This window comes from Nicotiana tomentosiformis, chromosome 10, assembly GCF_000390325.3.
Source record: "Nicotiana tomentosiformis chromosome 10, ASM39032v3, whole genome shotgun sequence".
NCBI classification, from domain to species: Eukaryota; Viridiplantae; Streptophyta; class Magnoliopsida; order Solanales; family Solanaceae; genus Nicotiana; species Nicotiana tomentosiformis.
This window is the reverse complement of record NC_090821.1, coordinates 21,167,107-21,191,050: the sequence shown is the minus strand read 5'-3', so window position 1 is coordinate 21,191,050 and position 23,944 is coordinate 21,167,107. Positions and strand designations below refer to the sequence as shown.

The 23,944-nt window shown below is 40.0% G+C and overlaps 1 protein-coding gene across 1 annotated transcript; it reads left to right on the top strand.

Annotated features, from left to right (window-relative positions):
* Positions 1 to 1,993: 1,993 nt before the first annotated feature.
* On the top strand, positions 1,994 to 2,452 carry LOC138899856 (uncharacterized). The gene has a single exon (XM_070186553.1). The coding sequence runs from the start codon at positions 1,994 to 1,996 to the stop codon at positions 2,450 to 2,452; it is 459 nt and encodes a 152-aa protein (XP_070042654.1).
* The last annotated feature ends 21,492 nt before the right edge of the window (positions 2,453 to 23,944 follow it).

Here is a 23,944-nt window from a genome sequence, read left to right as displayed (position 1 = left end):
CTGTTAAGGAACTAACATCAAGACACCGACCATCAGGAATGCCGAACCAGGAGAAGAGCTACAGAATTAGACCGCTAGTCCATCTTTGGTTCGCCGGGAGTCTTGGTAGTGTGGAATTGTAAAAGTTTTCTTTTTAAAAGTGCACGGTCAATTGAGGCCTTCACCATGTATGTACCTTTTTGTCATTTGCCTCTTTTGATGAAATAAAAAAGAATAGTTTTATCAAAATATTGCAATTATATTTATCGCTTCATTCATACTTGGTTTTTCTTTTTAGTAATCAAAACGATAAAAACCCGCATTCCGCGACTGTGACATGTAACGAAACCGTCGAGCAAAACGACCTAGATTACGAGGAATACGACAAGAGTAAGATGCCAGACAATCTCCCACAAGAGATCGAACAACTGGTGAGTCAGAAAAAGCCCAACCTCGAAGAAATAAAAGTGGTCAATATCGGACGTGAAGAAGACGTGAAAGAAACCAGAATCATCATTCATCTGGAAGCCGAGCAGAGGTAAATATTGGTTGAGCTCCTCCGACAATACATCGATTTGTTCGCATGGTCATAAGATGACATGACTAGATTAAGTATTGATATTTGTCGCATCGAATGCCTACAGATCGTGCCAGATCGTCGGTCAAGCAAAAACTCAAAAAATTCAAGCCCAATTTGAGTTTGAGGATAAAGGAGGAAATTACCAAGCCGATAGAAGCGAATGTGGTAAGGGTCACCAATTATCCTAGCTGGTTGGCAAATATCGTCCCAGTACCTAAGAAAGACGGGAAGATCAGGATATGCGTGGATTACCGAGATCTTAACAAAGCTAGTCCAAAAGACGACTTACCTTTACAAAATATCTGCATCCTCATCGACAATTGTGCGAATCATGAACTACATTTATTCATAGATTATTTTGCTGGATACCACCAGATCTTGATGCAGGAGGAAGATGCAGAAAAAACAGCCTTCACCACACCTTAGGGAGTCTACTGCTATAGAGTCATGTCATTTGATCTCAAGAATGCCAGTGCCACTTACCTAAGGGCCTTGACGACCCTTTTTCACGACATGATTCACAAGTAGATCGAGGTATATATGGATGATGTCATCATCAAGTCTCAAAAGAGTTTAGAGCACTTCGATGATTTGAAGAAATTTTTCGAGCGCCTGCGGAGGTACAGCTTGAAATTGAACCAAGCAAAATGCGCGTTCAGAGTCCCTGCTGGAAAATTCCTAGGCTTCATCGTAAGCAAAAAAGGGATAGAACTGGACCCATAAAAAATCAAGGCCATTCAGGAATTACCACCACCCAAGAGTAAGAAAGACGTGATGAGCTTCCTAGGTAGATTGAATTTTATCAGTCATTTCATAGCCCAGTCTACGGCAATCTGTGAACCCATTTTCAAGTTGGTGAAAAAGGATGTTGTCACAAAATGGACAGAAGAGTGTTAGAAAGCCTTCGATAGAATTAGGAGTATTTTTCAAATCCACTAGTGATGGTTTCCCCCGAGCCTGGAAAGCCATTGTTACTATATCTGTCAGCCTTGGATAATGCCTTCGGATGTGCAGGCCATAGCATGATGAAACTGGGAGAAAGGTGCAGGCCATCTACTACTTAAGTAAGAAGTTCACACCATGTGAGACCAAATACACTTTGATAGAATGCACTTGATGTGCTCTGACTTGGATCGCCCAAAAACTAAGGCATTACATGTCAGCATACACTACGCATCTGATATCTCGGCTCGACCCGCTCAAGTACATCTTTCAGAAGCCGATGCCTACCGGAAAGCTAGCTAAATGGCAAATTCTCCTCAACGAATTTGACATTGTGTACGTAACTCATAAGCTATCAAGGGGAAAGCTTTAGCCGATCAGCTCGCGAAGAATCCAGTGGACAGGAAGTAAAAGCCGCTCACTACGTACTTTCCTGATGAAGAGGTATTATTCGCTGGAGAAGATATTGTAGGGTCATACCCTAGATGGAGAATGTTTTTTGATGGAGCAGCAAACTTCAAAGGAGTCGGGATTGGGGCAGTCCTAAATTCGGAGTCCGGACAGCACTATCCAATATCGACAAAGATAAGATTCCCTTGTACCAATAATATGACTGAATACGAAGCATGCATCATTGGGATTAGAATGGCAGTCGACATGAATGTCAAAGAGCTTTTGGTCATAGGGGATTACGATCTATTGACACACCAAGTCCAAGGGGAGTGGTCTACCAAAAATGTCAAGATCCTTCTGTACTTGAACTGCGTAAAAGAGCTATGCAAGAAGTTCATGAAGATTGAGTTCATGCACGTTCCCAGGATTTGGAATGCATTCGCCGACGCCCTTGTCGATGACTCAGCATCTGGCCAAAAACTACATCAACCCTATCGAGGTAGAGATACGGGATCAACATGCCTATTACTTCCATGTAGATCAAGAGCCAGATGGTAAACGGTGGTACCACGACATCAATAGATTCCTCGAAAGTAGAGAGTACCCGGAGAATGCTAGTAATAGGTAGAAATGAGCTCCTACGAGGCTGGCCAATCACTTTTTCCTTAACGGGGAAGTCCTGTATAGGAGGACCCATACTTGGGTTTGTTGAGATCTGTAGATGTCGCCGAGGCGACCAGATTATTGGAAAGAATACATGCAGGAACGTGCGGACCCCACATGAACGGTTTCACACTAGCCAAGAAGATCTTGAGAGTCGGATACTTTTGGATGACTATGAAAAGTGATAGTATCTACTGCGTACAGAAGTTTCACCAATGCTAGATTCACGGGGACTTTATCCGGGTTTAACTGAACGAGTTGAATGTGATGGGTTCGCCTTGGTCGTTCGCCACTTGGGGTATGGCCGTGATTGGACCTATAGAGACCCCTTTGTCAAATAGACACTGCTTCATCTTGGTATCCATCGACTACTTCACTAAATGGGTCGAAGCATCTACCTACAAGGTCGTCACAAAGAAGGTAGTGGCATATTTCATCAGAAACAACATCGTCTGCCGAGTTGGGATCCCTGATTCAATCATCACTGACAATGCCGCTAACCTCAATAGCGACCTCATGAGAGAAATCTGCGAGAAGTTCAGAATTGTCCACCGCAACTCCACAGCCTACAGACCACAAATGAATGGTGCAATCGAGCTAGCCAACAATAATATCAAGAGAATTCTGCAAAACATAGTGGGCAATCATAGGCAATGGCACGAGAAACTATCCTTCGCCTTACTAGGTTATCGGACCACCATGAGAACATCCACTAGGGCAACGCCGTACATGTTATTATACCGCACCGAAGCTGTGATACCCGCAGAGGTCAAGATACCATCTTTAAAAATCATTCAAGAGGCCAAATTGGATGATGAAGAGTGGATACGGGTCAGTCAGGAGCAACTCATGCTCATCAACGAGAAGAGAATGGATGCAGTATGCCATGGTCAGCTATATCAGAACCGGATGGCCAGTGCATTTAACAAAAGGGTGAAGCCTCGCCAATTCACACCGGGGCAATTGGTTCTGAAGAAAATCTTTCCCCACCAAGAAGAAGCCAAAGGAAATTTTGCACTGAATTGGCAAGGTCCCTATGTTGTTCAACGTGTGTTGTCAGGCAGAACTCTAATCATGGTAGAAATGGATGGAAGAATCAACACGAAGCCCATCACCTCAGAAACAATCAAGAGATACTATGTTTGAAGACAAATAGAGTTAGGTTTTGCTGTAACAGAACTACATTCAACCTGACTTCCCACGGAGGAATACGTAGGCAATCCACGTAGGGTTCGGTTTTTCTCCCTCCTTTCTTTTGTAATAGAAAATCCAAATATATTTTTTGTATGTTGCTCTAGAACTATGCTAGCTTGATTTCCTCAGGAAGAAATACGTAGGCAATCCTCATCGGATTCAGTCGCCTTTTGTAAATGAACTACATTCTAGCCTGATTCCATTTGTATACATTGGCAGTCTGAGTCAAACTCGGCCATTTCATTCTTAATTTTATCATTTTTTATCTATTGTAATTGAACTATATCTTAACCTGATTCCATTTGGATACGTAGGCTGCCTGAATCAGGCTCGGTCATCTTCATCATTTTTTTATCATGATCCACGAACTACGTTCAGACCTGATTCCATTTTTGATACCTAGGCAACCTGAAAGGGTCCGGTCATAACCATAGGAAAAACCTTTGTAATGCATTAGTTCAAATTAGTACGCATTCGCAAAAACAAGCAGCCACAATGTCAAAGCATCACGAAGGATCGACATCAATAGGATAGAGTTTTCAAGAAGCAACGCTCACGTTTGGAGAACCTTTTGTAGCATGTCATAATCCGTAACGATTGCATTTTTCTTAAAAAAAACAAAATTTTAAAAATCATTTTCTAAAAAATACAGTAATTTGTTCCACCTACCGTACTTCGTGGCATAGCCATATCAAGGGCTAGGACAGAACCAACACTATGGTCGATACAAACCAACCCCCGCTCCCACTAAGAAATTTTCTTTGAGTGCAGGGTCAACATGAAGCAAGGAAATATTGGGACCACAGTGGGGGAAAATGATAAATTCGCCACTTTCCTAGGATTATTACCCTCTCTCTTTTATTCAAATTTTCCTGGTACAAATGAAAGCTAATCCTTGAATCTTTTGCATGTATCTCGGAGTCAAACCGCTGATGCAGAAAAAGCACAATGTATATAGCAAACCGCCTACTTAAACAATCAGAGCACCTTGTACAAAATGAACCGTTGTCTTCACCAATTGAAGTCATGTATATATCAAGCCGCCTACTAGACCAATCGGAGCCCCTATACAAAACAAGCCACTGGCTTCACGAATTAAAGTGTTGTATATAGCAAATCGGCAGCTCAATCAATCGGAGTGCCATGTACAAAATCAAACGTCGACTTTGCCAATCTATGTCTTGTATATAGCAAACTATTCATTCCGCCAGCGGAACAATCCGCACCGCCGCTCCATCACAATGGAGATCAAAATAGACAGTCGCAAACCTCATCACTGACGTTCTACCAATCGATGCCCGCAACATAGCTTCGCAGTTAAGAGTAGCTCTTGGGCATGCTTTCCTTTTCCTTTGCTATTATCTTGAATATTTTGACATTTTGCTCATGCAGCTTTCAGGCATGATTACATTTAAGTGAATTACTCCCAATCAGAGATTACTTTACATTTTTAGGTGCAAATCTCTCCCAACAAGCGGAGACGCACTCTACGAATCGAGTTCTCCCAAAAAGCAGAGACATTTTTCAGTGCAAAGCTCACCCAACAAGAGGAGACGCACTCTATAAGTCAAGCTCTCCGAACAATAGGAGACACTTTTCAATGCTCTTCAGCTGTAGAAGGCTACACAGCCCGGCTAACAAATCGAATCAAGTTCAAAGTATCCCATCATCCCAATCCCAAATAATGGCTCGCTCGCAGCCAGGCATCATCATTCCAGCATCCTTTACATCACATCATAACATATTCTTCATTATATGGGTATATGTGTATTTTGTTTTGCAGGAACAGATATCGCAAAGTGGAACTCCTTCTAAGTGGCAGACCAAGGTACAACGCTAGCGAACAAAGGATCCAAGCTCAAGTACGAAACGACCGGTGGAACTCCAAATTTTCAAAATCCTTCAAGTCAAGCCGCAAGTTCAAGCTATCATGAGTGCCCAATCCTCCGTCTCGCTGTATCGTCATAATACGATACTGGGGTAATTCCTGCGAGTATCGCTCCCTCAAAGTCCTCACTCTAGAACTACATGAGGCTTGATCCTTGTTAAGCCCGAGGTATGTAATAAATTAAAATCCAGAATTCGGCCCCAACTTCCCAAAAATCCTCCCAGAATCTTCCTTAACTCCCAATCTTGCAATTCATAATCTTCGTGGCATTCCTGCAATGTATGCCTAAAGTCGGGACAAAATTGGCTTTGGTTCAATTTCTTTGTCCGAAAACTCTTTCACTGACTCCGGTCAAAGAGCGGCAGCTGTTGACAGTCAATTTTGACCCTTCCTTTTAAAATTAATTTACTTGTACTTAATAATTTACAACAAATTTTTTGGAAGTATTTTCTATCGATAAATACCTATTTTACAAATTAATTAAGTATTAATTTTGAAATTAATCACCCAGTATTAATATTATGTAATTACGAATGTGCTTACCATTTCAATATTATTAAAGCAATCTTTTATACACATCACATAGCATTTATAATTAATTTAACAAATCATTTCTCAATTTTAGTGAAATAGGTTGCTATGTTAATAATTTGAAATTAGTGTCATAATTTAGAAAACAATATTTCATAAATAATTAATTACAAAAAATGGTAGTATATTTGATATTTATGATTTTACTGCATTTTATTGGAAATTAATTTGTTTTTAATTAGATTAATTTTAAAGAGGTTAAAAACTAAAAGGCTACTATTGCAATTCCTTAGTTAATTACACAATGGCTATCTTTAAAATAATTCCAGCCCAAATCTGGATATGGCCCAGTCAAAACAACCCCCTCTGTCCAAGTTGGCAATCCGCCTCAACCCATGTGAACCAATCAAAGCACGCCACATCACCCACACTATCACTCACAAAAGAAGCACAACAGATCCCAACCATCCATCCTACAGATCAACGGCCCTCATTTATCTCCGCTTTTCTTTTAATTTTAATACCCTATTTGATTTAATCTCAACCGTTAAAATCAGAAGATCCAACGGCCTCCATAATTCTTCAGTTTTACTATTTAATCCCTGACATATCAGGGCCCCTGATCTAAATAATCAACGGCCCATATTCCAAAACCAAACTTTAACCCTTAGAGATCCCCTCCCCCCCCCCCCAAAAAAAAATCTTCTAACCTTAAATCATTTGCTACTCCTTCAGTCACCTCCATTTTCTCTTTACCTGTCCTTTCTCTCAAGATCTCATGAACATCAATCAACAAACCTTGCACAAATTCATGCAAGGTCATAAAATCTCTCATCAAATCATCCTCTCATGCTTCCCTATCTGAGAATCCCGCTGGTTTTTCCCTTTTGTTCTTCAAATTTAAAGTACCGGACTCTGACCTTAGCATCGAGACACTGTTTCATCATCGTTGTATCAAATCCAAACTCAGAGAATCATTAGATTTGCCCCTAGGATATGAGGCCGGTGATTCACTTTCCATTTCACTGATTGAATCCAAAAACCCTAAATCTGAAACCCTAGACTCAAAGGTGAAACTTCAAGCCTCCAGGTTTCTCTTATGCGCAGTCAAATTAGAGCATGCATGAGCGTATCTCGAAGCCTCATTATGATTATTCGAGGTCCAGAGGTCAAATGCAATGACCTCTGGACATTGGAGCTTTGACCGATGAGTTTTGCCTTCAACGGTTAACAACTCTTCTTTCAGGTAAAAAAACTCTCAATGATTTCCCTCTGTCTCTCGAATTGTTTTACTCGCCTATGGTTTCATCACCTGGTGTTATCTTCCACTACCTATGCTTCAATCTGAAACCCTAGGCCATTAAATGGCACTATAAATAGAGCCTTGATTTCTCTCACCTAATATCACTGAAAAACCTACAATCACACAAACCAGACCTACCAAAGACCTAACAATAGTCTAAAAAATCTCATATGAATTAAGAAGCTAGGTTTTCCTTTCTGATTGATCTTTGTTTCCTTTTTTTTTCGAGATCATTCACTGCTAAAAGCTTGAAGCTTTGGTTTTCATACGGCTAAGTAAAAATCTTATTTGGTATGCTGCCCTAGAAAAGGTCAGTGTACTTCCACCCTCTCTCTTTGATAGTTTCATTCAAAGATCATGAACATATTATTGTATTTATGTTAATTATTTCGATGTTTGTTGTTAGTCTATAATTGTTAATTCTTGTTCTCCATGACCTATTGTTGAACTGTGATTAGCTATCATGTTTTCATCAGTATTGATGGATTAGCCATGTGACCTTAATGTCTTCTATTGTATATCAAACAACCTATATGATTAAGCTACTTAATAGGCCTTAATGACTTTTTATGTTTGCATAGGCTTCAGGTTTTATTTTAATGATTCTGCTATGATCTTTATCCCTGCTATATTGTTTCTGCATTTTGTTGTTGAGGATTTTGTTTGATAATCCCAAATAGAACATACATGAAAAGCTCACAGTTTAATCCTTCATCACTTAATTGAAATATGTGAAGTTTAAGTGTTTAAATGCTCTCCTTCTTTGTATAAGTATTTGTTAACCTGTAAGCATTCTTTGAGCCATCACTATGAGAGTCGTATGCTTGTGCTTAACTGTTAATCACATCTCTAAGCCTTTTTATGTTGAATTGTTAGGTCAACTCCTGTAAACACTAGAAACCCTTTATGCATATGTTTGTTATAATCAGGTTATCTTTCATAAATTAGGTGATATTCATGTTGAATGTTAATTGTTTTACAAGATGAGTACAACTACATCATGCTCGGATGTTAATCATAGTCTATACAGCTGAGTCAAACTTGTTTGGTATAATATCTTCCCTGTCTTTGACCCTTAATAACATTGTTAACCTAATTTTACAATGACTGAAACTCATATTATTTTGGTAAGACTATATGTATAGTTGAATGAAGGTTCTGTACGTATATCTCTCATGATTTCATGCTTCTACGCACTATCATGAAACTGCATACAGTCTTCCCCTATAATCTGAATTGAATCTGGTCTATGAACTTTAAGAGAAGCTATTTATTGCTGCTGTTGGGACATAATAGTATGCTTATTTCATAACAAGATTAATACTCTTATAAAGGGTTGGTTTTGTCAACATTTTTAAGGTTAAGTAAGACTGATAGTATGTGATCTTGTTAAGCATTATTAGATGTTCCATTTGAATCTGCAAACATGTGATCATGTTAAAAGTTTCTGATTATATTTTGGTAGCCCTAATAGCCCATATAGAAGTTTTAACTATGATTGTTTGCTTGAACCTTTGTTGATAATTTCAAAAGTTTTGAACAGTATTGTTAACCTATGTGTGCAAGACTTGAGTTAAACTAATCTGTGATTAGTCTATTAGGGAAAAAGCATTTGTACCCCTACATTGTAGCTTCTCTAAACTATGTGCTCTTTATATATTCTTTAAGATGTATGATCCCAGTTCTTTGGTTCTTTAGCAATAACAGTATAATTGTTCATACCTCTATGTGTGTTTGGAAGCTTGACCTTTAGAGCAGTTCAATGTGTGTTTCATTCACTTAATACTAGAAACCTAGTCATGAAAAATAAAATTGTTTCATTGTTCCTTACATTATTCTGTCAAGAAAAATGTATGCTTCTGTGGTAGGGTGTGTCATGGTAATTGGTTTACATTGAAAGAGCCTCATTGGCACTCAAACCTATAGGGAAGAATGGGTCGTTAGTGGTTGAGGGTATTTGGGAGTATAATTTAACTCTTGGTTGGGCTACTCTCCCGGGCACAAATATTGCCTTGGGCCTTGATACCCTTGGGAACTTTGAAATGTCGGGGGATTCAAAGGGGGCATCGACCTTGAGTGGAATTCTCTCCTTAGCCCTTAATTCATTGACACTTGTTATTCTCTTTGAGTTTAGTATTTAATGACAACGAAAAGTGTTCGCTGTGGATCGTTTTCTATACATAACCACCATATTAGTCTAACTTTCTTAGTGTTCAAATACTGTTAGTCATCTTTCTTTTATTCTTTGCTTGCAAATTTCATGTATGAGCATGTATATAGTATTGTCTTTTTAATGACTTTCTCTCTTATTTTTTGAACATGTACAATGGCTTGGGCTTGCTGAGTTTTTAAAGAACTCAGGCCCAAATCCAGAATTGCTATATCTTGGGAGTCCAGAGTCAGCTATCGTCCCTGTTACTGCTGGGCCGGCCTCTTTGAGGCCCAAAAACCAGAGTCCTTTCTTTTCCTTTTCTCATTTATTTACTGCTTCTACTATCTTATAGCTCTACTATGTCGTTGTCCTTTATTGTGTTCCTGTTTCTTTATATCATATGTATACAATAATTATATATTGGATTGAATGCTTTACTTTATGTCTTAAACCATGTAAAACATCTTAGGCAAGCTTTAAAGAACCTAGGATTAAAAGAAGAATTAGTTAGTAATTAACCCTACATTCGCTAATCATGAGCTATTATATTATTAATTCATTATGCTTTGCTAACTCTTGTTAAAGATTTTGAAGTCTAAAATCCTAATAGAAGGTGGCAATCCCTCTTTCAAAAAAGAAATATTAGAATTAAATCACGAGTTTAACTTTCTAAAAGGAAATCAACCCCCTTTCTAAGATCAAGGTACTGCCGCCCAAAACAAGAATTTTCAAATGGTTCCTTCAAGCCAAATATTTAAAGACCAAGGTATATCTTAGGCTTATTTTTCATACACCTTCACTAGAGTAATATGAACTCCCATGCTCTAGGAACAAAGTTCTTTAACTTAGCTTTTTCTTACACATTTTTATACAAACACCACATCTTTTAAAACTCTTTTCAAGCATATATACACTAACATTAGTTTTCTAAGACTCTTATATAAACATATACCTCTTTAAACTACACTCTTCCTTTAGGTATTATGGTAAGCCACTGCTACACCCTATATTTTCGTACGTAAAAATGCGTCGTAAGCAAACTAATGTAGGACCAAAAATGAGATAATATTTAAAAGTATATAAAGTAAGTTAATCATGTTACCTATGAGGTTACAAATATTGAAGATCATGAACAACAAGTACAAAGAGGGTTGGACAGTTCAGAAGCTAAAGCAATTGAATAAAACAATGTTTCGTCGAAAGTCGACAAGTTGGGAATGTTATAACATGTACCTTTGGGGTGAGACTAGGGTGATTAACATGATAAGGAGATTATGTTATGATTTATATTAGTCGTATGACATCCGTGTGTTATGTTTTAATGTCAAGCGAGTTGTGGAACAAAAGTCGATGAAAGTCATCACAAGTTACACTCATAAGTTTTACTGAAACTTTGGGTCAAATGTAACTGCAATTTTCTCCCAATATACTTAGAGTTATGGGGTGTTCCACCCATCAAATTAAATATCTATAAGTCTATTTTCCAACGCATTAAATCGTTTGTCAATACGACATTGGAGTAGAAAGAAATGGGCATTTGTGCGATACTGCGCAAGCTGCTAGGTGACAAGTAGGTGTGTCACCTACTTGCTTAAATGAAAGCCCAAAATGGGCCATTTCGGGTCGTCCAAAGAGGCCTTTTAAGGGCCTATTTTCTTCATATATTAGACTTAAAATAGAGCATAATAACCAGACATAAGCTCTACAAAGAATCCTCCCAAAAATTTCCCACAAACCCTAATTGATTTTCTCTCCCTTTCAAGTTCTAATTGGAGGTAAAACCTAGAGTTTGAAGAACCAAGATAAGAGCTGAGTTATCCAACAAATAAGGTGAGTTTACTTCTCTCTTTCATCCAATTTTTCTTCTATAAATTCATGGTAAGTCGTTCTATACTTGTAAGAACTCACGGGACGGTGATCGGAAGCCGTGAGTTCGAGTTATTCACTTGTAGCGGACTGTTTTGTGGACTGTTTTGTGTTGCTGTTGGGCTGCGTGTTTTACTACTATTTTGTGGAGTTTTGGAGGAGGAAGGGGGTTTATAAACACCATATAAATGTAGGGTGGTTGGCTGGTCGTTCGTCATAACATTTTCGGGTCGTTTGACACTACTACGGTGGTCGTTTTGTGTACGAAGAGATTGGGGTGTGTTGGGCTATTTTGTAGTATTTGATGGTGTATATAGGGCTGGAAAATGATGTATATATGTTGTTATTGTTCTGTTCTTGTATTGTTGGTGTTATCTTGAATTTGGAGGAAGTAAGGATTATAGGGGAGATGCTGCCCGTTTTAATACAAAATAAGTTTGTCGTTCGTTGTGCGATAGTTGTACCTTTCGTAACTTAACGATAGTATTATTATCGTTCTTGTAGATTAAGGTGCAAAGAGGTGAGTTCAACTTGGTGATTGGAAAGATTGTGATAAGGTATGTTAAGGCTAAGCCCTTCCTTCATTTTGGCATGATCTCGTAGCTACATGTGTTAATAATGAGACATAAAGAGAAGTTCGTATTCATGAATTTATTCACATTATTCTAGTCTCATAAGTTACAATATTATTCCTTATCGGGACTTCATATTCAGTTTAGTTTTGTCTTTATTCAGTCAAGAGAGCAGAGGGTCTATATATATATGCAGTATTACACTATTTTCACCACCATCGAGCTATAATCGGTGGGCAGGCCCCTATTGGGCAACCTCTGATCAGATGGTAAGTTATATATACCGAGCCTACTGTGGCCGAGTGCCTATGAGCGAGCCCAGGATGGCCGAGGTACAGACCCCAATATGGCCGAGCACCTATGAGCGAGCCTACTACGGCCGAGCAGTTACACGTACCGAGCCTTATAGGGCCGGACATTTATTTTACTTACTATATTGAAGGAGTTTAGTCACTATCAGCAGGTAAGTATATCTCCAGACCATCTTTGACTCCCAGTTAATTTCAGTTATCATATTATCAGTTTAGTTTTAGATTTCAGTTATTTTATTGCCTTACATACTCGGTACATTATTTCGTACTGACGTCTCTTTTCTGGGGGCGCTGCATTTCATGCGTGTAGGTTCAGACAGACAGACGGGTAGACCTCCTCAGTAGGTGTTTCCCGAGTTCAGCCTGATCGGTAAGCTCTACGTCTTTCGGAGTTGCCAGGTCTAGAGTTTTTGTGTACATCTTATGTATATCTGTATATATGTTATGGGTAGGTCGGGGCCCTGTTCCGATCATAGTACATCTATCAGTAGAAGCTTGTAGACATATCCTGTTGGTTAGTACAGTATGTTGGGTTTGTAGGCCTGGTATGTATAATTTGGTGGTTTGTCAGCTGTAGTAGCTATGATGGCCTTTTCGGCCTAGCTTTATATTGATGTTTAGTTAGCGCTAGTTTCCATTCAGTTTTATATTTTGCTTCGCAAATTGTCTTACAAGGTGGCCCCATGGCCAAAATATGACATTATGTGTTCAGAGTCCCTTAGTCGCAATTTGGTACGCCAGGTTAGGTGAGGCACCGGGTGCTTGTATCACTCCTAGGTTCGGGGCGTGACAGCCACACTCTTTAAAAACTAGTTAAGCATAGTACAAGCAATTAGTCCTAAATCTAGTCTAAGTCCTATGGAGCTACCTCATGTGGATTTTAAGGGGTGCCTAACACCTTCCCCTTAGAAGAATAAGAACCCTTACCCATAATCTCACCGGTTAGTAGACTAATGAAGAATATGACCTTTAGTAATTAAATAGGTACCCTAGTATACCTTTAAATATTAGGTGACGACTCTCTTTCATCAACAACAGAACCGCAAGTTGAATCTTATTTTGACTTGTGCAAAATAGGGTGCAACAACGACTACCAAATTACAAAACTAGCAGCCAAAGCCCAAGATGAGATCAACGCTTTCATAATCATCCCTCAGGTGTAACTTAAACTTTATCCATCTAAATGGGATAAAACACCTCAGGTCATTGCTTTTATTGACACCGGAGCTGCTTGTTAACTGATGAATCCAACTGAAGATCAATAGGTGCCACATTTCAAATATTTCAATACTGCATCAAATGGAATCCTAACTACCACAGTCATCACAAAGCACCCGATCACAATTGAGTTTTTTCTAGGATTGAAGCATAGAACCAAGCTCATAGGGTCTGATGTACCAGGAAAAGACCTTATTGTTGGATTAAACATTTTCAGACAACTAAAAGATCATCTCCAGATCATGGCTAATGGGATAACCTTTAAGAAGCAATTCAAACCTTATTTTGAGATTCCAAGATTATTCATGCGGGGTGTACTGCCTTATTTTACATCTTAATTTATACCATGTCTTTTCTTATTTCATGCTTTTACTTGCTAGGTTCTCATACTTGATACACGTTTTACTTGCTATATTTGTTTTCCCTTGTTACATGTCTTAAATTGTTACGTGTTTTAGCTTATTTCATACTTTTAGCTATTGTTCGCCTTTATTTGTTACGTGCTCTTACATAATATTAGATAAATATTTTTACCTGTCTCAGCCTTCACTTGCTTTATTTCCGTTACTCATTTCCTATTCCACTCTACTATGTTATATTGGATTGTGTTAGAGAATTATGCGTCCTAGTTTCCTGTTATGTTATGTTGTGAGATTCGCCGTAATTTGTTGTTGTTGATATATTGGATTGCATTGTGCACTACAATAGTATTATTATATGTTGGATCGGGTTGCGCGCTGCAAAAATTTCTTTATATATATTGGCGGGTTGCACGCCACAACAGTATTATTATTTATTGGATTGGGTTGCACCCCACAAGAATACTACTATATATATTGGATCGGGTTGTGCACCATAAATAAAAGAATGTTATGTACTTCTTCTTGGTTGTTATGCACCAGTACCGTGTTGTGTTATGAGGTTGTGCCATGATGTTATTCTGGGGCCCTCTATTATCTACTTCTGTTAATGTGTTCGTTATGTAGTTATCCATTTCTCTAAATATTAGTGTTTCTCTGCTTATTACACATATATGTTTACAGCAAGTATCTTGTCATAGCCTCGTCACTAATTCATCGAGGTTAGGCTTGACACTTACTGATTACATGGGGTCGGTTATACTCATACTACACTTCTGCACTTGTTGTGTATATCCTGGTGTTGGTCAAAGCATCTTTCAGAGGTGATTGCTCTGACCTGTTCTAGGAGACTTGAGGTAGTGATGCTCAGCTTTCGCAGACCCTGGAGTCCCCTTCCTATCTCTTGTGTTGTTTATCTTGCATCAGACAATTTTGCGTTTCTTTTCAGACTTCATATGTAGTATTCTAGTGACACCAGATTCTGGGAATAGTCTTAGCCAATGATGGTTATGGATTTGTTACACATTTCATGAGATTTCACTCTTTATTTCTTATTATTGTGTTTTAAATTATTAAATTGCTTTAATCGTTTAGCTAATATTGGCTTGCCTTGCAAGCAAATGTTAGGCGCCATCACGGCCACATGGTTGGGACTTTGGGTCGTGACAATTTGGTATCAGAGCCCTAGGTTGTACAAGTCTCACGAATTATGAGCAAGATTGGTAGAGTCTTCAGGATCGGTAAGGAGATGTTGGTGCTTGTCTTCTAAAGGCTATAAGGCTTTAGGAAACTTCACTTTCGTTCTCTCTCTATCTTGCGACTTTGTTCTATCATGAAGTTTGAATATTTCTTCTCTTATTCTCTCACGGATGGTGAGAACACATGCTTCGTCCGCACCTAAGTAGGAGCCGGAGCCCTAGGTTGCAGCCACTACCAGAGGTAAGGACCAGGGCACGGGAAGAGGCAGGGACCAGGGCAAGGGTAGAGGCAGAGGTAGAGGTAGATATCATTCTAAAGCACGTGTAATAGCACCCGTAGTCGAGCCCCAAATAGCTTAGGATGATGATGTTCCAGATCAGGATGAGCTAGTAGGACCGGCTAAGGTTCAAGAGGTGTTCATTACTGCCCTAGTGCCTCGGGACATTTTAATCTGCATGGTTGGTTTCATGGAGAGTGTGGATTAGTCTTGTGTGTTTCATGTGGCATCAACCGTTTCTCAGGCTAGGGGAGGAGTTCAGACTCCCGCTACTCATACTTCAGAGCAGATGGCTCATGGTTACCAGACCCAAGGTATTCTACTAGTTGGGTAAGTCCGATCTAGTGTTGCTACAAAGCTAAAGAAGAGGCTCGTTATGTTAGTTGATTATCAGAATAGGTTGGACAGGTTCACCAAGTTGTTTCTCCCTCACTTTAGTGGTGCACCCTTCAAATTATCCCCGGGACATCTTGGAATGTTGCCATGAGATTTTCTGAAACGTGGGTCTATTGGAGTCCAACATAGATGATTTCACTTTATTTCAGATGATTGGTTCCGCCAAGAGGTGGTGTCAGGTGTATGAGTAGCGCAACCTAGTAGGATCACCTCCTCTCACATAGGCTCAATTTACACAGTTGTTCTTGGAGAAGTTTATTTCCTTTACTCAGAGAGGGGAGTTGTGTAGCCCATTCGAGTGCCTACATCAGGGTAGCATGATCGTCACTCAATATGAGACTAGATTTGTGGATTTGTCTCGCCATGCAGCTATCTTGATCCCTACTGAGAGGAAGACGGTACGGAGGTTCATCGAAGGGCTTACATATGGAATTCGACTACAGATGGCTAGAGAGGCCGAGACTGAGATTTATTTTACTCTAGTAGTGGAGATCGCTAGGAGGATTAAGTGCATTAGAGGCCAGGTGAGAGAGAAGACCTCTGATAAGAGTCCCCATCATTTTGGAGGATTCACTATTGCCTCGTCTAGAGGTAGGGGTTCCTTTGGTAAATGCCATCATATTAGGCCGGCACAGTCATCCCTAAAGATCACACAGGGTACATCAAGCAGTCACGGTGCTTATGGGTCTCATTCTGAGCAGCTAGCATTCAGTGTACCTTCAGTTCCCATTAGTGCACCTTTGATTTAAAGCAATTATAATGATTTTTTGGGTCATCAGGTTTAGTCTCCAATTGAGTAGCCACATCAGCCGAGAGGATGCTTTAAGTGTGGGATGTCACAGCAAGGTACTTGTGCCATGATTTCGACACCGGTTGCTTCACCACCCGCTCAGCCAGCTAGAGGCAAGGTTCAAGTAGCCCGAGGTTGAGGCCAGTCAGTTAGAGATCATCCTAGAGGTAGAGGATAAGTTGGTAGGGCTTAGCCCTGTTGTTATGCATTTTCGGGTAGGCCAAAGGCAGAATCGTCCGATGCAGTTATTACAGGGATTATCTCAGTCTGTCATAGAGATGCTTTTGGTGTTGTTTTATAAGGGTTCTATATATTCTTTCGTGTCTTCATATTTTGCTTCGCATTTGGGTATGCCTCGTGATTATATTGATGTTCCTATTTTTGTATCTACATTGATTAGAGATTCCATAATAGTTGATCGGGTGTACCAGTCTTGTGTTGTCACTAATAATGATTTTGATACTATAGTAGAACTATTATTACTGAATATGGTGGATTTTGAGGTCATTCTTGGTATGGATTATTTGTCCTAGTATCACGCTATCTTGGACTTTCATGCCAAGACTGTAACTTTAGCCATGTTGGGGTTGCCTAGACTATAGTGGAGAGGGACCCTTAGTCACTCCACCAGCAGGGTGGTTTCATATTTGAAGGCTCGATGTATGGTTAAGAAGGGGTGTCTAGCGTATTTGGCTTAAATCCAGGATTCTAGTGTAGAGCTTTCTGTTATGGATTAGGTATGGTTGTGGAGGAGTTTCTAGAGGTGTTTCATGCAGATTTGCCGAGTATGCCACCTGACAGGGATATTGACTTTTTCATTGATTTGGTTCCGGGAACTCAGCCTATTTCTGTACCACCGTACCATACGGCTCAAGACGAGTTGAAGGAATTGAAGGATTAGTTGCAGGATTTGCTTGACAAAGTGTTCACTAGACCAAGTATATCATCTTGGGGTGTGCCAATGCTTTTTGTTAAGAAAAAAGACTGATCGATGAGGATGTGCATAGATTATCGACAGTTGAACAAAATTACCATCAAGAACAAGTATCCATTGCCTAGGAGTGATGATTTATTTGACCAGCTTCAGGGTGCCAAGATATTTTCCAAGATTGACTTGGTGTCTGGCTACCATCATGTGAAGATTAGGGCATCAGATGTCCCTAAGACAACTTTTAGGACTTGTTATGGTCATTACGAGTTCTTGGTGATGTTATTTGGTTTGACTAATGCTCTAGCAGCCTTCATGGATTTGATGAACCAAGTGTTCAAGACTTATTTAGATTCCTTAGTGATTCTCTTCATTGATGATTTTCTAGTTTACTCTTGTAGTAGAAAAGAGCATGAGCAGCACCTACGGATTGTAATTTAGACTTTGAAGAATCATTGACTATGTGCTAAGTTCTTGAAGTGTGAGTTTTTTTGGACTCAGTCACCTTCCGATGGTATCAAGGTGGATCCTATGAAGATAAAGGCAATTCAGAATTGGCTTAGACCTATTTCAGCTACAGAGGTTGGAGCTTCTTGGGTTTGGCATGTTACTACTGCCGGTTTGCGGAGGGGTTTTCATCTATCTCCGACCCATTGACCAAGTTCACTCAAAATTCTTACGATTGTGAAGAGAACTTTCAAAAGCTCAAGACTGCCTTGACTATAACCCCAGTGTTGGTGTTGGTGTTGCCCACATGTTCGGGATCTTGCACTGTGTATTGTGATTCATCGTGTATTGGACTGGCACAATTTTGATACATGATGGTAGGGTGATTTCCTACGCATCACGCCAATTGAATATCCATGAGAAGAACTACCCCAAGCATGATTTGGAGTTAGTAGCCATTGTTGACGCGCTCAAGATTTGGAGGCATTACTTATACGGCGTGCCATGCAAGGTCTGCATCAATCATCAGAGTCTCCAACATCTATTCGAGCAAAAGATCTTAATTTGAGCAGTGGAGATGGTTGGAATTATTGAAAGACTATGATGTCACCATATTGTATCATCCGAGAAAGGCCAATGTAGTGGTCGATGCCTTGAGTAGGAAGGCAGAGAGAATGGACAGTTTGGCATGCCGGCAATTGAGAGACCATTAGCCAAGGATGTCCAGGCTTTGGTAAAAAGTTTTGTATTGTTGTATGTTTCGGAGCCTAGCAGGGTTCTCCCTTGTGTTATGGCGCAGTCATCTTTGTTAGAGCAGATCAAAGCTCGACAGTTTGATGATCCTCACTTGTTAGTGTTGAAAGACAATTGCAACGGGGTGGTGCTAAGAAGGTAGTGATTGGGGATGATGGTGTTATGCTGCTTCATGGCCAGATTTATGTTCCGAATGTTGATGGGTTGAGAGAATTTATCCTTGAGGAGGCTCATAGTTCATGGTATTCCATTCACCTAGGTTTCATGAAGATGTACCGTGACTTGAAGCAGCATTATTGGTGGCAAAAGATGAAGAAAGACATATTTGGACATGCCTCTCAGTGTTTGAACTGTCAACAAGTGAAGTACGAATATAAAAATCACAATGGTTTGGCTCAGAAGTTGTTGATACCGGAATGTAAGTGGGAGCGTATCACTATGGACTTTGTGGTAGGCTTTCCATGGACCTTGAGGAAGTATGATGTTGTTTGGGTCATTATGGACTGATTGACTAAGTCCGCACATTTCATTCCAGCAATGACTTCCTACTCTTTAAAGCGGTTGGCCCATATTCACATAAGAAAGATTATCCGCCTGCATGATATGCCCATTTCTATCATTTCAAACCATGGCATGCAGTTAATTTCACACTTTTGGAGAGCGGTGTAGTGTGAGTTGGGCATACGGGTTGAGTTGAGTACGATGTTCACCCTCAGATGGACGGTAAGTCCTAGCGGACCATTCAAATTTTGGGGATATGTTGAGGGCTTGCTCTATTGATTTGAGGGGTCAGTGGGACCAGTTCCTACCTCTAGAAGAGTTTGCTTACAACACCAACTATTAGTCGAGTATCCAGATGGCTCTGTACAAGGTGTTACGTGGGAGGTGATGTCGTTCTCCGGTTGGATGGTTTGAGACAGGTAAGTCTAGATTGTTGGGCACAAAATTTGGTTCGAGATGCTTTGGAGAAGGTGAAAGTGATTCAGGAGTGGGTCGGTACAACTCAGTCCAGGCAAAAGAGTTATGCTAATAGGAAGGTTTGGGATGTGTCTTACATGGAGGGTGAGGAGGTTCTTCTTCAAGTGTCTCCTATGAAGGGCGTGATGCAATTCGGGATGAAGGGAAAGTTGAGCCCGACATTTATTGGCCCATTTGAGATTTTGGAGAGAGTTGGGGAGGTTGCTTATAGGCTTGCATTACCTCCAAACCTAGCAGGGGTACATCCAGTATTTCACGTTGCCATGCTTCAGAAGTACCATGAAGATAGGTGACATGTTTTGGACTTCAGCATAGTGCAGCTTGACGAGAATTTGACTTACGAGGATGAGCCGGCGACATGTTCGAAATTTGAGATCTAAGGATATTCCTTCGGTGAAAGTGCATTGGATATATCAGCCGATTGAGGAGGCTACTTGGGAGTCTGAGTCCGACATGAGGAGTAGATATCCATTCCTTTTGACCAATCAAGGTACATTTCTATGTCCGTCAACGATGAATATTTCTTTTAGAGGTGGAGAATGTAACGACCTGATATGTCGTTTTGAGTAATGTCCCCCTTATTTTGTTTTGAGACCTTTCATAGCTTAATTGTATGATTTATGACTTACGTGCATGGTCCGTGTGGATTTCCAAAATTTTAAATGTGAATTTTTAAAGAAAATGTGATTTTGACTTTGAAAATGGTTGAAGTTGACCGCGGTCAACATTTTTGGTAAATGATCCCGGGTCGGTATTTTGACGATTCCAGTAAGTTCGTATGATGATTTTGGACTTATACGCATATTTGGTTTGGGTCCTGGGTAACCCGAGGCCGTTTCAACGCTCTATATGGAAAGTTAGAAATTTGAGTTTGAACTTTGAAAATATTGAGTTTTGATGATCGATTTTTGATTTTATATGTTATTTTGATAATTTGAGCATGCGAGCAAGTTTGTATGATGTTATTCACTTGTGTGAATGTTCAGATTGGAACCTGAGAAGCTTGGGCCAGTTTCGGATAGGTTGCAGACTATTTTTGCATAGCTGAACGATTGTTAGGCAGGATCAGGGAAACTTCTCATTTGCGAAGTCTTAATCGCTTTTGCGAACTAGGGTGTTATTTCAATTGCAATGATTGATTCGCATTCGCTACACTGGGCAGTGCTTGGACAGCTTCGCATAGGCGAAAGCTTTGTTCACTTTTGTGAGGAATTGGACCTTCACAATTGCGAAGGTTTAGTCGCATTTGCGAGAAGTGGGAGGCTCAGGCATTGGTCGCATTTGCGATCAATGGCTCACTTTTGCGGACATCACAATTGCGAACAAGAGTTCGCAACTGCGATACATGCAGCTAGGTAAAAGATTAGGATTTCGGGACTTAGCTTACTTTACACCATTAAGTTGCTCTCATTCAATTTTCATTATTTGTTCATGTATTATTACCATCAAATATAATATTGCATAGACTAGTAATTGGGAATTTTGTAAAATTGAAATTTAGACCTCAAATTGAGGTCAGATCTCGAATAAATCAAATATTTGGACTCGTAGATGAATGGGTAATCGAGAGTTCGTCTTAATTTTAGATTTCGACCACGTGGGCCCGAGTTAACTTTTTGTTGACTTTTCCAATTATGTTAAAGATTGAACCTTATTCGTACGAGGGTAGTTTCCAAAGCTTGTTTTGACTTGTTTGAACAATGATTGACTAGATTCGGGGGGGTTTGAAGGCTTGTTCTAAAAGGAAAGTCGTGTTAGGTTGTGGATCTTGTTCCGGAAGGAGGTAAGTATTATGATTAACCTTGATTTAAAGTAAGTAGGACATGATTGGTCTATTTTGTAAGGCCCCGTAAAATTTTGCTAAGGGAATCAAGTTTTGTGGTGTCGAGGTAGGGTGATGTGTACGGATGTAGTAGTTAATCTTCGCGGTGAGCAAGCTCGCCGCGTTACGGACTTTTTGGTTTGAGCAATGCATCGAGGTATTGGTGGAAAATGTTTGCTGAAGTGTCACGCCCCAACCTCGGGGAGCGCGACTGGCGCTCAACCGAGTGAACCCGTTCGAGCAATCCTATTCCACATTTCCTACCCGACTCATTCATAATCCAAAAAGGGAATGGATCACCATTTGTAAAACAGGGGGGATCAGTTATATAAATATATAAACATTGCTAGTTCATTTTTCCTTATATACATTATGCCATAGTTGAGTTCCCAAAATACAACTCGATCCAACGACCACCCCAACATACATACATGACCCATATAAACGTCTACGGAGCCTCTAAGAGTACAAAAGAGCAACATGACAATGCCGGCAACAAGGCCCCGGCTATATCTCAAAATATGAAAAGTTATACAAAAGAAGGACTACATGACCCCTGGGAGAAATGGGGCTCACCAAGACTGCTGTGAGGAGAGAAGGAGAGCACCACCTATCTGCGATTGACACTATCTGCGATGGAACCACCTACATCCATTCAAAGATATAGCGCCCCCTGGCAAAAGGGACGTTAGTACTGTCGAATAGTACTAGTATGTAAGGCAAACACCAATCTTAGCAGAATGAACAATGAAACAAAGAGAAGGCAGTCATAATAATCAATAAGAGTCTCGGCCCGACCGGCTAAACCATCTCAAGTGAGACATATCCATATCCACAATGTAATTCAATAATCCCAATACAAATATGGTCCGAACTCAATCCGAAACACACCCAGGGCCCCTGGACCCCGTCCGAACATACCAATAAGTCCAAAATTATCATACAAACTTAGTTCTTGCTTTCTTCTTAGGCGCCATATACTGAAAATTAGTGCAATGCACGAGTTAGAGGAGGAACAATTTTACAATCAGCTCTATCGCACGATCGAGTACATCAAAGAAGGGTATTATTCCTAAATGCCCAAGTAGCATCCTAATTATAGATATGATTGACAACACACTGATAATAAGGACTCTACTAGACACGGATCTGAGACACCCTAGGATACTTTAAAACTTTAGGCTCTTATACCAAGCTTGTCACGCCCCAACCTCGAGGAGCGCGACCGGCGCTCAATCGAGATAACCCGGCCAAGCAAGCTTGTACAATGTCTTCTACCCAGACTCACCCATGAATAAAGAGAAGGTATATTTCATTAATTAGACAATGAGAAGGTTACATGAACAATCCAAATTTCATTACCGTTATAACTTCATTCAAGATTCCCCAAAAATATTACATTACACATTTATAGTTTAGAAGTTGAAACATACGATACAAATACAACAGTTCTAATTTGATTTCCCAAAACATAGGTACCACCCACGCTATGTCTACGGAGCCTCTAATAGATACAAAAGAGTAGCATGATGATGCCAGCAACAAGGCTCTGGCTATACCTCAAAACAATATACATAGAGGACAAGAGATACAAGACCCCAAAATGAAATGGAGCTCACCAAGTCAGCTTAGGAGAGGATGTGGTACTATCACTAATCAATACCGCCTGTTATGGAACCACCTCCATCCATAAAAGATGCAGCACCCCCGGCAAAGGGGACGTTAATACATATGGAATAGTACTGATATGTAAAACTAAACACCCTCTCAATAGAACGAGTAACAGTAAAAGGAGAAGGAAACATGAAATCAATAAGAGCCTCAAACAGTATCAAGGTGTCAAGTTAGGAGAAAAGTAAATTTCAAGTAAGTTTCAATATTTTTAAGTTGGGAGATCTTTAGTACCGATATACCACCGTGGTTTTAGAACGGAGTCCGATCTCAGCCTGATTGGCTAAGCCATCTCACCACGAGACATCCAATCACAACACCACCATGTATGCAGCATGGCATCTGATCTCATCCCGGTCGGCTAAGCTGTCTCACCATTTAAGATGGGTCGACATCACATCACATCCTGCTAGCAATAATCTCATCCCATTTAAGGGGAAATATCTCAACACATCAATCACATCCCATATAAAGGGAAATAATCTCGTCACATCAACACGGGAATTTACCCCCCAATCACTCCTACACCAGCATGTGTAGTTTCGGGGTTAGATTATTTTGACCTTCCCCTACTCGGTGACTAAACGATACTCCCAAAGCATTTATTATTCAAAGGATTTACAACTCAATTCATAATCTTTCACACATCTTTCCATTTTTATTGGCACTAGTGGCCACAATTGTAATATCATTCTCGGCACGTCGGTCGTATTTCATATTTCATACTCACC